Source organism: Callionymus lyra, chromosome 13, assembly GCF_982586985.1.
Source record: "Callionymus lyra chromosome 13, fCalLyr1.hap1.1, whole genome shotgun sequence".
NCBI classification, from domain to species: Eukaryota; Metazoa; Chordata; class Actinopteri; order Syngnathiformes; family Callionymidae; genus Callionymus; species Callionymus lyra.
The window spans coordinates 633,966-648,948 of record NC_141830.1 but is presented as its reverse complement, the minus strand read 5'-3'; the positions used below and the strand labels follow the sequence as shown (position 1 = coordinate 648,948).

The following is a 14,983-nucleotide window of genomic DNA, read 5'->3' as shown; positions in this document are numbered from 1 at the left end:
GGGTTCAGAGGTCAAGACGCATCATAATTATGGTATAAATTCATGACACACTTGAGCATCACTGGCCAATCAGTGCTGAGGGGAGTTTAGTGCTCAGTAGTCAAAGTACAACTGTCGTGGTAGTACTAGTGTGATTACTTTGATAATACTCTGAGTTGTAGCAGAAGTCTGAAGTGTAGATGGTGAAGAGGAGAGGAGCCAGTACTGTCCCCTGAGGTGCTCCTGTACTGCAGTGTCAGACGTGATGTCCTTCAGCCTGACATACTGTGGTCCATCAGTAAGATAATCCAGGAAACCAGACCAGGGTCCACGTGCATCTTGCATCAGGGATCCACCTCCAGAGCTGTTGCTGATCCAGGGATCCACCTCCAGAGCTGCTGCTGATCCAGGATCTTCACCACGTCATCAGATCCCGAGTTCTCTCCAGCACCCCCATGGACCCTCCTACACTCTCCTCTTTTCTCTCACTCTATCCTCCCTCACTCCTCTCCTTATCCATCTGTCTACCCCCCCATCCTTCCTCCCAGCCGGTCAAAGCGGCAGGCCGTCAACAATGAGTCTGGTTCCGCTCCAGGTTTCTGCTTCTAAAAGGAAGTTTTTCCTCGCCATTGCTCACTGTACAGTGTTTTGTTTCTTGCTCTTTGTTGAATTGCTGGATCTATTCTATATCATATGAAGGATGGCATCTTCCACACCAACTGCTGGCTGGTAGGCAAACTGCAGGGGGTCTTGCATGTGCTGGACTTGTGGCCTGAGATGTTTGAGGACCAGCCGCTCCAGTGTCTTCATCAGCTGCGAAGTCAGTGCCACCGGTCTGTAATGGTTTGATCCTGGAACGATCCATGATCTTCAGTCAAACCGATCCGGGACACACGGTTCCTCACAGGTGGTCATAATGTTAGTGCTGCTCGTTCCAGCCACCTGTGTCAAGGTCATGAACTGCTCCGGTGACGGACAGATCTTATTTCTTTTGATCTACTTTGATCTTACAGTTGATTTAAAGTTTCAAGAGACTCGCCTGAAGGTTCTGAGGAGGGCAGAGGTCAGAGGTGAACATATGCAGGTAGAGCTGGTTGCGTCCAAGGGCGAGGAAGGAGGTGAAAAGGGGAGGGGTCCCAGGACAGAGCCCTGGGGCACACCTGCCGTGACTGAGGGGGTGGGTTGGAGGAACTGGGTGGTCAGTGAGGTGGGAGTGAAACCACTCGAGGGAGGAGAGTCTGAGGACGAGGTGTGAGATGGTGTCAAAGGTCAAGGATGAGAATGAACCAGAGAGAAGGATCTCAAACATTAAGACACTTAATATCTTTAAGAAAGAGTTTAAAAACTCAACCATTGACGGGTACAGATGATACTTGATGGTTGAAGTTAGAGAAGCTGAGCCTGAGAAACCTGAGACAGTTTGTACGTAACCGTGACATGTGTCCTGTAGATCCACACAATAGAGTCCAGTAGATCCACACACTAGAGTCCTGTAGATCCACACAATAGAGTCCAGTAGATCCACACACTAGAGTCCTGTAGATCCACACACTAGAGTCCTGTAGATCCACACACTAGAGTCCTGTAGATCCACACATTAGAGTCCAGTAGATCCACACACTAGAGTCCAGTAGATCCACACACTAGAGTCCTGTAGATCCACACAATAGAGTCCTGTAGATCCACACACTAGAGTCCTGTAGATCCACACACTAGAGTCCTGTAGATCCACACATTAGAGTCCAGTAGATCCACACACTAGAGTCCAGTAGATCCACACACTAGAGTCCAGTAGATCCACACACTAGAGTCCAGTAGATCCACACACTAGAGTCCTGTAGATCCACACACTAGAGTCCTGTAGATCCACACACTAGAGTCCTGTAGATCCACACATTAGAGTCCAGTAGATCCACACACTAGAGTCCAGTAGATCCACACACTAGAGTCCAGTAGATCCACACACTAGAGTCCAGTAGATCCACACACTAGAGTCCTGTAGATCCACACACTAGAGTCCTGTAGATCCACACACTAGAGTCCTGTAGATCCACACATTAGAGTCCAGTAGATCCACACACTAGAGTCCAGTAGATCCACACACAAGTCCTGTAGATCCACACACTAGAGTCCAGTAGATCAACACACTAGAGTCCAGTAGATCCACACACAAGTCCTGTAGATCCACACACTAGAGTCCAGTAGGTCCACACACTAGAGCCCAGTAGATCCACACACTAGAGTCCAGTAGATCAACACACTAGAGTCCAGTATATCCAAACAATAGAGTCCTGTAGATCCACACACTAGAGTCCAGTAGGTCCACACACTAGGGTCCAGTAGATCAACACACTAGAGTCCAGTAGATCCACACACAAGTCCTGTAGATCCACACACTAGAGTCCAACTAGAGTCCAGTAGGTCCACACACTAGAGCCCAGTAGATCCACACACTAGAGTCCAGTAGATCAACACACTAGAGTCCAGTAGATCCACACACAAGTCCTGTAGATCCACACACTAGAGTCCTGTAGATCCACACACTAGAGTCCTGTAGATCCACACACTAGAGTCCAGTAGATCCACACACTAGAGTCCAGTAGGTCCACACACTAGAGTCCAGTAGATCCACACACTAGAGTCCAGTAGATCCACACACTAGAGTCCTGTAGATCCACACACTAGAGTCCAGTAGATCCACACACTAGAGTCCAGTAGGTCCACACACTAGAGTCCAGTAGATCCACACACTAGAGTCCAGTAGATCCACACACTAGAGTCCAGTAGATCCACACACTAGAGTCCAGTAGATCCACACACTAGAGTCCAGTAGATCAACACACTAGAGTCCTGTAGATCCACACACTAGAGTCCAGTAGATCAACACACTAGAGTCCTGTAGATCCACACACTAGAGTCCAGGAGATCCACACACTAGAGTCCAGTAGATCCACACACTGGAGTCCTGTAGATCCACACACTAGGGTCAAGTAGATCCTAACATGTGGCTAACGTGTCACTGATGTTATGCTAACATGTGGCTAACGTGTCACTGATGTTATGCTAATATGTGGCTAACGTGTCGCTGATGTTATGCTAACATTTGGCTAACGTGTCGCTGATGTTATGCTAATATGTGGCTAACGTGTCGCTGATGTTATGCTAACATGTGGCTAACGTGTCACTGATGTTATGCTAATATGTGGCTAACGTGTCGCTGATGTTATGCTAATATGTGGCTAACGTGTCGCTGATGTTATGCTAATATGTGGCTAACGTGTCACTGATGTTATGCTAACATGTGGCTAATGTGTCGCTGATGTTATGCTAACGTGTCGCTGATGTTATGCTAACATGTTGCTAACGTGTCGCTGATGTTATGCTAATATGTGGCTAACGTGTCGCTGATGTTATGCTAATATGTGGCTAACGTGTCGCTGATGTTATGCTAACATGTTGCTAACGTGTCGCTGATGTTATTCTAATACGTGGCTAACGTGTCGCTGATGTTATGCTAACATGTTGCTAACTCGTCGCTGATGTTATGCTAACATGTGGCTAACGTGTCACTGATGTTATGCTAATATGTGGCTAACGTGTCGCTGATGTTATGCTAACATGTTGCTAACTCGTCGCTGATGTTATGCTAACATGTGGCTAACGTGTCACTGATGTTATGCTAATATGTGGCTAACGTGTCGCTGATGTTATGCTAATATGTGGCTAACGTGTCGCTGATGTTATGCTAATATGTGGCTAACGTGTCGCTGATGTTATGCTAATATGTGGCTAACGTGTCACTGATGTTATGCTAATATGTGGTTAACGTGTCGCTGATGTTATGCTAACATGTGGCTAACGTGTCACTGATGTTATGCTAATATGTGGTTAACGTGTCGCTGATGTTATGCTAACATGTGGCTAACGTGTCACTGATGTTATGCTAATATGTGGCTAACGTGTCGCTGATGTTATGCTAACATGTTGCTAACGTGTCGCTGATGTTATGCTAACATGTTGCTAATGTGTCACTGATGTTATGCTAACATGTTGCTAACGTGTCATTGATGTTATGCTAACCTGTGGCTAACGTGTCACTGATGTTATGCTAATATGTGGCTAACGTGTCGCTGATGTTATGCTAATATGTGGCTAACGTGTCACTGATGTTATGCTAATATGTGGCTAGTGTCACTGATGTTATGCTAATATGTGGCTAACGTGTCACTGATGTTATGCTAATATGTGGCTAACGTGTCACTGATGTTATGCTAATATGTGGCTAACGTGTCACTGATGTTATGCTAACATGTTGCTAATGTGTCGCTGATGTTATACTAATATGTGGCTAACGTGTCGCTGATGTTATGCTAACATGTGGCTAACGTGTCGCTGATGTTATGCTAACAATTCTCTCGATACAAAGTTCATTTATTGAAAAACACAAAAGTTGAAATCGGTGGTTTGTTGTCGTCAACCATGTGACGTCATGTAGAGCTAAGTTCAGTAAAGCCGGCAACAGGAAGTGGAGCCGGAGACTTCCTGTCCAGCGCCAGGCGGCTCGGGTGCAGCAGCGCGAAGAACTGGAAGCGATGACCCATCTTCAGCGGGTTGGTCAGAACGTCGTAGCTGTCCATCAGCTGCCCCCTGGTGGCCGCGTCGCTGCAGTTCCTCAGAAGAACCTGTGGTGGGGTCAAAGGTCAAGTTGGTTTCCGAGCGAAACACGTGGACCGTCAGGATCCGGACCTTCATCCGGGCCTCCGCGCCCATGTTGATCAGGAAGGTCCGCTGACTGACGGGTCCGACGCAGGCCACGCCCCCTCCGGCCATCCTGCGCAGGTAGCTGAAGTCCACGTCCGCCGTCAGGTCGGCCTCGCCGGGACACGCCAGGACCTCGTGGAGACGATGACCTTTGAACCCCTGCCACACAAGAGACGTCAAAGCTCCGCCGCGGGAACCGTGGAGAGTCGCTTACTCGGAACGTGTCGGTCTTCGTTCCGTCGTGTCCGTAGTCTGCGATCAGAAGAGCTCCGCACCCTTCAGAGACCCTGCAGGAGATCTGCTGCACCAGGACCGCACCCTCGGGGCAGACCTCCATGTGGTCCCGGGTCTCCTCCGCCTGATGGACACAACACACGTCAACACACATGGACACACATGGACACACGTCAACACACATGTCAACACACATGGACACACATATGTCAACACACATGGACACACATATGTCAACACACATGGACACACATGGACACACACACGTCAACACACATGGACACACACGTCAACACACATGGACACACACATGGACACCAACATGTCAACACACATGGACACACACATGTCAACACACATGGACACACACACGTCAACACACATGGACACACACGTCAACACACAAGTCAACACACATGGACACACACATGTCAACACACATGGACACACATGGACACATGTCAACACACATGTCAACACACATGGACACACATATGTCAACACACATGGACACACACACGTCAACACACATGGACACAACACACATGTCAACACACATGGACACACATGTCAACACACATGGACACAACACACATGTCAACACACGTCAACACACATGGACACACATGTCAACACACATGGACACAACACACATGTCAACACACATGGACACAACACACAAGTCAACACACATGGACACACATGGACACAACACACATGTCAACACACATGGACACAACACACATGTCAACACACATGGACACACGTCAACACACATGGACACACACATCAACACACATGGACACACATGGACACACACAAATACACACATAAACACACACATGGACACAACACACATGGACACACACATGGACACAACACACAAGTCAACACACATGGACACACACATGGACACAACACACAAGTCAACACACATGGACACAACACACAAGTCAACACACATGGACACACACATGGACACAACACACATGTCAACACACATGTCAACACACATGGACACACATCAACACACATGTCAACACACACATGGACACACACGTCAACACACATGTCAACACACATGGACACACACAAATACACACATAAACACACACATGTCAACACACACATGGACACAACACACATGTCAACACACATGGACACACACGTCAACACACACATGGACACACGTCAACACACATGTCAACACAAGTCAACACACATGTCAACACACACGTCAACACACACATGGAAACACACAAATACACAAACATAAACACACACATGGATCAGGGCTGTTGATGCTAACGTAGCCCCCGGTGCTAGTACAAAGCGGAGTCGATCCAGTGAATCCGGGTCTGTGTCCACCAGGACTTCCCTCCAGCCTCGGTCAGTTCTCTGGAGACATGAGACAACAGTTATTAATGATAATAATAATAATTATACATGTGTTAATACAGTTATTAATGATAATAATAATAATTATACACGTGTTAATACAGTTATTAATGATAATAATAATAATTATACACGTGTTAATACAGTTATTAATGATAATAATTATACACGTGTTAATACAGTTATTAATGATCATAATAATAATTATACACGTGTTAATACAGTTATTAATGATCATAATAATATTTATACACGTGTTAATACAGTTATTAATGATCATAATAATAATTATACACGTGTTAATACAGTTATTAATGATAATAATAATAATTATACACGTGTTAATACAGTTATTAATGATAATAATAATAATTATACACGTGTTAATACAGTTATTAATGATCATAATAATAATTATACACGTGTTAATACAGTTATTAATGATAATAATAATAATTATACACGTGTTAATACAGTTATTAATGATAATAATAATAATTATACACGTGTTAATACAGTTATTAATGATAATAATAATATTTATACACGTGTTAATACAGTTATTAATGATAATAATAATAATTATACACGTGTTAATACAGTTATTAATGATAATAATAATATTTATACACGTGTTAATACAGTTATTAATGATCATAATAATAATTATACACGTGTTAATACAGTTATTAATGATAATAATAATAATTATACACGTGTTAATACAGTTATTAATGATAATAATAATATTTATACACGTGTTAATACAGTTATTAATGATAATAATAATAATTATACACGTGTTAATACAGTTATTAATGATAATAATAATATTTATACACGTGTTAATACAGTTATTAATGATAATAATAATAATTATACACGTGTTAATACAGTTATTAATGATCATAATAATAATTATACACGTGTTAATACAGTTATTAATGATAATAATAATAATTATACACGTGTTAATACAGTTATTAATGATAATAATAATAATTATTATTATTATAGTTCAATGACTGAAGGACTTCTATGGTGCGTTCTAGACTATAGTTGATTAAGTTAAGACTATAGTGGATTAAGTTAAGACTATAGTGGATTAAGTTAAGACTATAGTTGATTAAGTTAAGACTATAGTTGATTAAGTTAAGACTATAGAGGATTAAGTTAAGACTATAGTTGAGTAAATTAAGACTATAGTGGATTAAGTTAAGACTATAGTGGATTAAGTTAAGACTATAGTTGATTAAGTTAAGACTATAGTGGATTAAGTTAAGACTATAGTGGATTAAGTTAAGACTATAGTTGATTAAGTTAAGACTATAGTTGATTAAGTTAAGACTATAGAGGATTAAGTTAAGACTATAGTTGAGTAAATTAAGACTATAGTGGATTAAGTTAAGACTATAGTGGATTAAGTTAAGACTATAGTTGATTAAGTTAAGACTATAGTTGATTAAGTTAAGACTATAGTTGATTAAGTTAAGACTATAGAGGATTAAGTTAAGACTATAGTTGAGTAAGTTAAGACTATAGTGGATTAAGTTAAGACTATAGTTGATTAAGTTAAGACTATAGAGGATTAAGTTAAGACTATAGTTGATTAAGTTAAGACTATAGTGGATTAAGTTAAAACTATAGTGGATTAAGTTAAGACTATAGTTGAGTAGGTTAAGACTATAGTTGATTAAGTTAAGACTATAGTTGATTAAGTTAAGACTATAGTTGATTAAGTTAAGACTATAGTGGATTAAGTTAAGACTATAGTTGAGTAAGTTAAGACTATAGTTGAGTAAGTTAAGACTATAGTTGATTAAGTTAAGACTATAGTTGATTAAGTTAAGACTATAGTGGATTAAGTTAAGACTATAGTGGATTAAGTTAAGACTATAGTGGATTAAGTTAAGACTATAGTTGATTAAATTAAGACTATAGTTGATTAAGTTAAGACTATAGTGGATTAAATTAAGACTATAGTGGATTAAGTTAAGACTATAGTGGATTAAGTTAAGACTATAGTGGATTAAGTTAAGACTATAGTGGATTAAGTTAAGACTATAGTGGATTAAGTTAAGACTATAGTGGATTAAGTTAAGACTATAGTTGATTAAGTTAAGACTATAGTTGATTAAGATGTACACTGTACAGTGAACTATGATGAGGACAAACTTCCTTTAGAAGAAACCTGGAGCAGAACCAGACTCATGATTAGTAAGTAAGTCTCTCAAGGTTCTGAGGCTCACCTGGAACTTGTGGATCGGGAGAGCATCGAAGAACTCATGAGCCAGGAATATGCTGAACCCTGGAGGAGACATGAGAACATATGAGGACACATGAGGACATATGAGGAGACATGAGGACACATGAGGAGACATGAGGACATATGAGGACACATGAGGACATATGAGGAGACATGAGGACACATGAGGAGACATGAGGACATATGAGGACACATGAGGACATATGAGGACACATGAGAACATATGAGGACACATGAGGACATATGAGGAGACATGAGGACACATGAGGACACATGAGGAGACATGAGGACATATGAGGACACATGAGGACACATGAGCAGACATGAGGACACATGAGGACACATGAGCAGACATGAGGACACATGAGGACACATGAGGACACATGAGGACACATGAGGAGACACGAGGACACATGAGGAGACATGAGGACACATGAGGAGACATGAGGAGACATGAGGAGACACGAGGACACATGAGGACACATGAGGAGACATGAGGACACACGAGGACACATGAGGAGACATGAGGACATATGTGGACACATGAGGACACATGAGGACACATGAGGAGACATGAGGACACATGAGGACACATGAGGACACATGAGGACACATGAGGAGACATGAGGACATATGTGGACACATGAGGAGACATGAGGACACATGAGGAGACATGAGGACATATGTGGACACATGAGCAGACATGAGGACACATGAGGAGACATGAGGACACATGAGGAGACATGAGACATGAGGACACATGAGGACATATGAGGACACATGAGGAGCCATGAGGACACATGAGGAGACATGAGACATGAGGACACATGAGGACATATGAGGACACATGAGGAGCCATGAGGACATATGAGGACACATGAGGAGACATGAGACATGAGGAGACATGAGGACACACGAAGACACATGAGGACACATGAGGACATATGAGGACACATGAGGAGACATGAGGACATATGAGGACACATGAGGACACATGAGGAGACATGAGGACACATGAGGACACATGAGGACACATGAGGAGACATGAGGACATATGTGGACACATGAGGACACATGAGGAGACATGAGGACACACGAGGAGACATGAGGACATATGAGGACACATGAGGAGACATGAGGACACATGAGGACACATGAGGACACATGAGGAGACATGAGGACACATGAGGACACATGAAGACACATGAGGACACATGAGGAGACATGAGGACACTTGAGGACACATGAGGACACATGAGGACACATGAGGAGACATGAGGACATATGTGGACACATGAGGAGACATGAGGACACATGAGGAGACATGAGGACATATGTGGACACATGAGCAGACATGAGGACACATGAGGAGACATGAGGACACATGAGGAGACATGAGACATGAGGACACATGAGGACATATGAGGACACATGAGGAGCCATGAGGACACATGAGGAGACATGAGACATGAGGACACATGAGGACATATGAGGACACATGAGGAGCCATGAGGACATATGAGGACACATGAGGAGACATGAGACATGAGGAGACATGAGGACACACGAAGACACATGAGGACACATGAGGACATATGAGGACACATGAGGAGACATGAGGACATATGAGGACACATGAGGACACATGAGGAGACATGAGGACACATGAGGACACATGAGGACACATGAGGAGACATGAGGACATATGTGGACACATGAGGACACATGAGGAGACATGAGGACACACGAGGAGACATGAGGACATATGAGGACACATGAGGAGACATGAGGACACATGAGGACACATGAGGACACATGAGGAGACATGAGGACACATGAGGACACATGAGGACACATGAGGACACACGAGGACACATGAGGAGACACGAGGAGACATGTTTGGACTCTTCACACACACCTGCAGGGACGTCGTCCAGGTGGTGGTACCAGAACACCGGCAGACCTGACTCCGTCTCTCCACAGCGATACGCCGCCTGGTTCTTCTCCTGGATCTCTTGGTTCTGATCCCTGGTCAGGTGTTGAGCCTGAAGGCGACTCAGGACTGGACTCACCTCCACCAGGTGAAGAGATATGGAAGCTTCGCCAACCACAGAGCGCAGTTGAGACAGCACCTGATGGAGGAGACACAGACGTCTACTCCCGGTACTCCTGAGTCGCTCCTGACAAACATCACGTACTCGCAGCACGTCGCCTGCTAGAGATCCTCGTCCAGGTCCTAGTTCCACGATCTGGAGACGCCTGGGACGTCCTGCTGCGATCCACTCACTGAGCACCCACACACCCAGCAGCTGGAGAAGAGGGAGGTGATGATGAAGGTGATGAAGATGATGATGATGAAGATGATGAAGATAAAGGTGATGATGATGATGATGAAGATGATGATGATAATGATGATGAAGATGATGATGATGATGATGAAGATGATGATGAAGATGATGATGATGATGATGATGAAGATGATGATGAAGATGATGATGATGATGAAGATGAAGATGATGATGATAATGATGATGAAGATGATGATGATGATGAAGATGATGATGAAGATGATGATGATGATGAAGATGAAGAAGATGATGAAGATGATGATGAAGGTGAAGATGATGAAGATGATGATGATGTTAAAGATGAGGATGAGGATGAAGGTGAAGATGATGAAGATGATGAAGATGATGATGATGAAGATGATGATGAAGATGATGATGAAGATGATGATGATGATGATGAAGATGATGAAGATGAAGATGATAAAGGTGATGAAGGTGATGATGATGATGAAGATGAAGATGAAGAAGAAGAAGAAGATTAAGATGATGATGAAGATAAAGATAAAGATGATGATGATGAAGATGATGAAGATGATGATGATGAAGATGATGAAGGTGATGATAAAGAAGACGATGATGATGAAGGAGGTGATGAAGATGATGATGAAGATGATGATGATGAAGATGATGAAGGAGGTGATGAAGATGATGATGAAGATGATGAAGATGGTGATGATGAAGATGATGAAGGAGGTGATGAAGATGATGATGATGAAGATAAAGGTGATGAAGATGAAGATAAAGATGAAGATGATGATGATAATGATGATGAAGATGATGATGATGAAGATGATAAAGGAGGTGATGAAGATGATGATGAAGATGATGAAGATGGTGATGATGAAGATGATGAAGGAGGTGATGAAGATGATGATGATGAAGATGATAAAGGAGGTGATGAAGATGATGATGAAGATGATGAAGATGGTGATGATGAAGATGATGAAGGAGGTGATGAAGATGATGATGATGAAGATAAAGGTGATGAAGATGAAGATAAAGATGAAGATAAAGATGATGATGAAGATGAAGATGAAGATGATAAAGATAAAGATGAAGATGAAGATGAAGATGAAGATGATGATGATGAAGATGATGATGATGATGAAGATGATGAAAATAATGATGATGATGTCACTTCCTGTCTCACCTCTCCAAACACTTGGCTGATCTCCGGAGAAGTGATGAAGTCTCCAGTTGGTCCGATAGCGTCTCTCGTCACGTAGTATCCCTGAGAGGATGGTCACATGACGGTCACATGAGGGTCACATGACGGTCACATGAGGGTCACATGAGGGTCACATGAGGGTCACATGATGGTCACATGAGGGTCACATGACGGTCACATGATGGTCACATGAGGGTCACATGATGGTCACATGAGGGTCACATGAGGGTCACATGACTGTCACATGAGGGTCACATGACGGTCACATGAGGGTCACATGACGGTCACATGAGGGTCACATGAGGGTCACATGAGGGTCACATGAGGGTCACATGATGGTCACATGAGGGTCACATGACGGTCACATGAGGGTCACATGAGGGTCACATGAGGGTCACATGAGGGTCACATGATGGTCACATGACGGTCACATGAGGGTCACATGAGGGTCACATGAGGGTCACATGATGGTCACATGAGGGTCACATGACGGTCACATGAGGGTCACATGAGGGTCACATGAGGGTCACATGACGGTCACATGATGGTCACATGAGGGTCACATGATGGTCACATGAGGGTCACATGAGGGTCACATGACTGTCACATGAGGGTCACATGACGGTCACATGAGGGTCACATGATGGTCACATGATGGTCACATGACTGTCACATGACGGTCACATGAGGGTCACATGACTGTCACATGAGGGTCACATGATGGTCACATGATGGTCACATGAGGGTCACATGAGGGTCACATGACGGTCACATGAGGGTCACATGATGGTCACATGAGGGTCACATGATGGTCACATGACTGTCACATGAGGGTCACATGATGGTCACATGATGGTCACATGAGGGTCACATGATGGTCACATGATGGTCACATTATGGTCACATGACGGTCACATGAGGGTCACATGAGGGTCACATGACGGTCACATGAGGGTCACATGAGGGTCACATGAGGGTCACATGAGGGTCACATGACTGTCACATGAGGGTCACATGAGGGTCACATGATGGTCACATGAGGGTCACATGAGGGTCACATGACGGTCACATGACGGTCACATGAGGGTCACATGAGGGTCACATGATGGTCACATGATGGTCACATGATGGTCACATGAGGGTCACATGATGGTCACATGATGGTCACATGACGGTCACATGATGGTCACATGATGGTCACATGATGGTCACATTATGGTCACATGACGGTCACATGAGGGTCACATGACGGTCACATGAGGGTCACATGAGGGTCACATGACGGTCACATGACGGTCACATGATGGTCACATGACGGTCACATGAGGGTCACATGAGGGTCACATGACGGTCACATGATGGTCACATGACGGTCACATGAGGGTCACATGACGGTCACATGAGGGTCACATGAGGGTCACATGACGGTCACATGACGGTCACATGACGGTCACATGACGGTCACATGAGGGTCACATGACGGTCACATGAGGGTCACATGAGGGTCACATGACGGTCACATGAGGGTCACATGACGGTCACATGAGGGTCACATGAGGGTCACATGACGGTCACATGAGGGTCACATGACGGTCACATGAGGGTCACATGACGGTCACATTATGGTCACATTATGGTCACATGACGGTCACATGACGGTCACATGAGGGTCACATTATGGTCACATGACGGTCACATTTGTTTACATGTCTTAACAAGAAGGAGCTGTCTCGCCTGCAGTTGATTCAGAACTCTGAGCCAGAATTCTGACCCGCTCTAGTAGAAGAACTCACATTTCTCCGGTCCTTAAAACTCTTCACTGGCTTCCAGTTTCTTTCAGGATCAACTTTAAAATTCTGGTTCTTACTTTCAGAGCTATTCATGGTCAGGCTCCTCCTTACATCACTGATCTGATCCAGCCTTACACCCCAGCTCGGTCTCTGAGGTCTGTGGATCAGAATCTACTTATGGTTCCACGCACACGGCTCAGGACCAGAGGAGAGAAATCTTTTCAGGCTGTTGCTCCTAAGCTTTGGAACAATCTTCTCTCTCTTTGCGCTTGATGATCTACTGACTCCTTTAAGAAACATCTTAAGACGTTTCTATTTGTTCAGGCTTTTCCTTGAATTTCTCGAACTCCTGTGTTGTTCTCAGTGTTGTCTTGATCTTTAAAGTATGTACTGTTTTGAGTTTTGTTTTGATTGTTAAAGCGCTTTGTGACCCTGGTCTCGAAAAGCGCTATATAAATATATATTACTTACTTACTTACTTACTTACTTACATGAGGGTCACATGACGGTCACATGAGGGTCACATGAGGGTCACATGACGGTCACATGAGGGTCACATGAGGGTCACATGACGGTGATCAGGTACACGTTGCTATGGCTACACACCTTGACGGGGTTGGTCAGAGCCTCGCGCATGTACTCGGCCACAGAGATCGGACCGCTGGCCTTGATCTTTGACCTCAGGTGTGTGAGCACGGAAGGGGGCGGAGTCTTCTGCTCTGACGAAAATCTGCAGAACCTTTTCAGTGATGACGTCACTGCGAAGCAATCGATGAGGGTTCTTGAGCGCCGATGACGTCACGCTGACGACATGTGTTCTCACCTGAGCAGCAGATCAGCTGTTTCGCTCTGCACACGTCAAACCTCATCGTGATCACGTGACCGTAGGTGTCGTCACCGGGCAGACGTCATCATCCTCCAGAGCATCGTGACACGTGACGTCAGGGATGATTATTTGACACCTTGACTCGTGAACATTAGCTCGTGAGGACGAACACACGCCAGTCACCGCGTCACTAGTGGACATCCGGTTGAGCCC

General features: G+C 44.0%; 1 protein-coding gene across 1 annotated transcript; it reads right to left on the bottom strand.

Moving 5' to 3' along the window:
• Window positions 1–4,417: 4,417 nt before the first annotated feature.
• ndufaf7 (NADH:ubiquinone oxidoreductase complex assembly factor 7) lies at window positions 4,418–14,941 on the bottom strand. Its single transcript, XM_087805697.1, has 10 exons — window positions 14,768–14,941; window positions 14,551–14,702; window positions 12,137–12,217; window positions 10,837–10,947; window positions 10,557–10,770; window positions 8,622–8,680; window positions 6,259–6,372; window positions 4,955–5,098; window positions 4,726–4,899; window positions 4,418–4,661 (listed from the first exon to the last, which is right to left on the bottom strand). Exons 1-10 carry the CDS (start codon window positions 14,811–14,813, stop codon window positions 4,467–4,469), a joined length of 1,290 nt encoding a protein of 429 aa, XP_087661823.1. The 5' UTR covers window positions 14,814–14,941; the 3' UTR covers window positions 4,418–4,466.
• Window positions 14,942–14,983: the final 42 nt, after the last annotated feature.

What these genes read in the sequence shown, in the direction of transcription:
- ndufaf7 (XM_087805697.1), bottom strand. Translation starts at nt 14,813, where the DNA reads ATGAGGTTTGACGTGTGCAGAGCGAAACAGCTGATCTGCTGCTCAG. An exon ending in TCAGCCAAGTGTTTGGAGAG is followed by an intron (nt 10,948 to 12,136) that starts GTGAGACAGGAA and finishes CCTCTTCTCCAG; the next exon opens with CTGCTGGGTGTGTGGGTGCT. An exon ending in TAGCAGGCGACGTGCTGCGA is followed by an intron (nt 10,771 to 10,836) that starts GTACGTGATGTT and finishes CTCCTCCATCAG; the next exon opens with GTGCTGTCTCAACTGCGCTC.